The sequence below is a fragment of the Lactuca sativa genome, chromosome 1 (genome assembly GCF_002870075.4).
Source record: "Lactuca sativa cultivar Salinas chromosome 1, Lsat_Salinas_v11, whole genome shotgun sequence".
NCBI classification, from domain to species: domain Eukaryota; kingdom Viridiplantae; phylum Streptophyta; class Magnoliopsida; order Asterales; family Asteraceae; genus Lactuca; species Lactuca sativa.
Window position 1 is genome coordinate 246,695,414 of NC_056623.2, and position 3,260 is coordinate 246,698,673.

Below are 3,260 nucleotides of genomic sequence, written 5' to 3' on the forward strand. Positions count from 1 at the left end.
CACATGGACATTTTGGTTGCTTGGACTAAAAGGAGTGACATCCGCTAAGCTGAACCCTAGCCAAGGGGACCAACTTGAAGAGAGAAGAGAGAAAAAGTGGTAAAGATGGACTATAATTTGTTTATATTTTTTTAATCTTCTCTCAAAATCAAACTTATTTAAGTGACATCATCAATCTAAGCTACTTAAAAGAAAACTAATATGGCAACACCCCACTTCCATTTAGTCCTCTCACCTTAAAGAATAAATTTGTTTTTTTTTATTCTTTCACTTTAGCAGCACACCACTACTACATTTAGTCCTCTACTCTTCTCACCGTAAACATTTTTTCTTTCACTTTAAAAAATTAAAATCAAATAAATGGATGGATCAAAAATTTGATATATGAATACGACAATGACCCATTTCCAAAAAACAGAATACGACAATGACACTGTGTATTGGCCCATCGGCCCAATCTCACCTTTTGCGAGGGTTCTAGTTCTACTGCCACCGTCGAATTCCGCACAACCACCACCAGCCGCCAGGTTCTTATTTCATATTCCCATCCACCTCCATTTTTTAATTGATCTGCAGGTGAATCTAACTTTCTACAATCAAACTGTTTGTTCGATTCCATAGCTCCAAATCACCTTAGATCAATATGCAAAGCTTAAGAGATTCTATGCTCAGGCATCTAAGGACTACACTATCTACAAGACAACTTATCTTAACCAAAAGTGTCATCAATCGACAACTTTGCACATCCACCCACACCCACTCCAATCATGATCAGGTAATCGCTCGAGTGATTGGGCTCGTAAAGAAATTTGACAAGATCGATACCACTAAGGTACCCTCAATGCCCCCGATTTTTATGATCGAGTAGATTGTTCTTTTGTTTACTAAATCCCAATTTTCAGTTTATATGGTTCTTGAAATGCGCGATGGAATAATTGCAAATTTGAAACAAAACCATTTCATCATAATATACGTATCTATTCATCTTTAACAGGTTACTGGATTAGCTGATTTTCAGAAAGATTTGAGTCTTGACAGCTTGGACAGGGTAGAGCTTGTCATGGCTTTCGAGCAAGAATTCTCCATTGAAATCCCGGATGAAGAAGCAGATAAACTCAAATGCTGTGCTGACGTTGCCCAATACATCATTTCAGCCCCTAAACAGGATTCTTGATCAATTGTTTCTCACATTTGTTTATGACTTGTTGATTATACTGTTTAAAACCTTCAACAAGGTGGTGTTTTTGTGTACAAAATATCTTAAAGTATGTATGTTTGATAACCCATTGTACGTATTTCGTTTTCACTTATTATGAGAAATGAGAAATAGGGTATACGCCACCTTAAACCGCATCACCTATGGATTTTCACCTCTTTATTGGTAAAACAAGGGTTTGGGGACACCAACTATGTGTAAATCATAAAAAGCTTGTACTTTATGTATAAATTGTTTCATTATTCAACAACTATTCCCAATTCTCATAAGCCATAAGGTCATGAACCGTTACATTATGGACAATGTTTATATGTATGTACATCCTCCATAAACATGGAGAGTTAAATCACAATGTTTCTGAGACCTCTCACTTATGGATTGACATCTTACAATTTGGACGCAAAGTTACTTATAAGCATAAAACAAGGTAAAGATCCACAACTCTATGTTGTGACTAAAGCGCCTTCTAACATGAGGAGTGGCTAATGTCCAAGTATCTTGCTAGAATGTGTGAACCATGTGGTTCACTTCACATGGCTTTGTTTCTTGATGTATGCTTTTTAGGCCTCAAATGAATATTATGAGTGGTGTATGTACGAAATCCATTCTTGACCGATGAAAGTTTTATCCTTGTGTGGTGACCATTGAGAGCTTGGTGGCAAGGAGAGGTCTTTGGTAGGTGAAGAATTCTCACAATGCATTTTTTTTCAATATTTGGAACTGCATGGAGATGGGAGGGAAGATCGATGAGGAAATCTCCATATTCGTCGGTCCTCCCTTTTGTCCAATCTGATTTACTTGTTTTCTTTCCCGTATTACACGAAACCATCATTGATGCTCCTGATATTTCAATATATGTTTCATAAGAACTCATACAAGTCTATGACATGATTTATAGTTTCTTTTGTTGGATGGAATGGAAAATCGAGAATTAAAATAGACGGCATAATGAAGTAAGTGAGATAACAAAATCCGTCGCTACAAATGTATGATCATGTTTGATTCCCCTATAGAAATAGAGTTTATTTCTATATGATGATTCTTTTTATATATATATTATGTAAGTGCAATATATAGTTTTAACTCTATTAGATAGATGCATTGTCCAACTACATGCCACACAAGATTGAAGCCTTGAGAACTTTTGGAGTGCTTATATATCCCAACTAGTGTATTGTAATTTTTATTTACAAAAATAAGAAATAAAACATATATTCATTAAAACCCAATTAAAATAACAAACATTATTTTCACGTTACTTTTTAGAAAATAGAACTTTAGTTTAACTAAAATCATAAATGTTTTTCGAAAGATTTGTGTTAGTAAAAATTACATAAATACTAATGCTAGCATTGTAATTTTCTTTTCATTCCATACCATGATAAAATGGAAAATAAAACAGCACACAGCTAGGGAATGAAACTTAACAAATAGCATCCGTGGAATGAAATCTAACAAAATGGAAGGAATAAAGTTGGTTCTATTGCATTATAGGAAAAACAAACAACATTAATTTTGTAATGAAGAATTCCATTTCTTTCTTGATTCAATATGACGGGAACTAGCATAATACAAAAGCATACCAGTGATGGGATTTGATTGAAGATTGGAAATTCCATCCAAAAAAACATCACAGAGAAGAGAGCCACCAACCACCACCGTAGAGAGCTTCTCCTCACCATATCCGGCTGCACTTCTTAAGAAATCATCACTAGAAACCTCCGCCAATGGGTTTCTAGCAGTGGTTGTGGGTGGCCGGAGAAAAATGAAGAAGATGAATAACATGATTGCCATTAAAAAAAAAAAACACACTTAGGAGGGACGAAATGGGGGAGACAATGAAAAGCTACCAGCCTATTATTTATACTAGTAATGCTATGCTTGTGCATGGGGTTTAATCGAGATTTATTACTTTGTTGGACTTTGAATAATAGTAAAGATATGATGTTTGTAGGGTTAGAATATAGTAAAGAAATGGTTTTTCGTAAATGTTCTTGTGATTGTGTACCTACTATGACATTTGACCCGATTTTGATATGTAATT

At 34.9% G+C, this 3,260-nt stretch overlaps 2 protein-coding genes across 2 annotated transcripts; one reads left to right on the forward strand and one right to left on the reverse strand.

The window, feature by feature from the left end:
- Window positions 1-309: 309 nt before the first annotated feature.
- LOC111905486 (acyl carrier protein 3, mitochondrial) lies at window positions 310-1,353 on the forward strand. Its single transcript, XM_023901169.3, has 3 exons — window positions 310-527; window positions 622-832; window positions 995-1,353. Exons 2-3 carry the CDS (start codon window positions 644-646, stop codon window positions 1,172-1,174), a joined length of 369 nt encoding a protein of 122 aa, XP_023756937.1. The 5' UTR covers window positions 310-527; window positions 622-643; the 3' UTR covers window positions 1,175-1,353.
- Window positions 1,354-1,453: 100 nt separating this feature from the next.
- On the reverse strand, window positions 1,454-3,033 carry LOC111905485 (uncharacterized). The gene is made up of 2 exons (XM_023901167.3): window positions 2,800-3,033; window positions 1,454-2,056 (listed from the first exon to the last, which is right to left on the reverse strand). The coding sequence occupies exons 1-2, from the start codon at window positions 3,008-3,010 to the stop codon at window positions 1,746-1,748; spliced, it is 522 nt and encodes a 173-aa protein (XP_023756935.1). The 5' UTR covers window positions 3,011-3,033; the 3' UTR covers window positions 1,454-1,745.
- Between the last annotated feature and the right edge of the window lie 227 nt (window positions 3,034-3,260).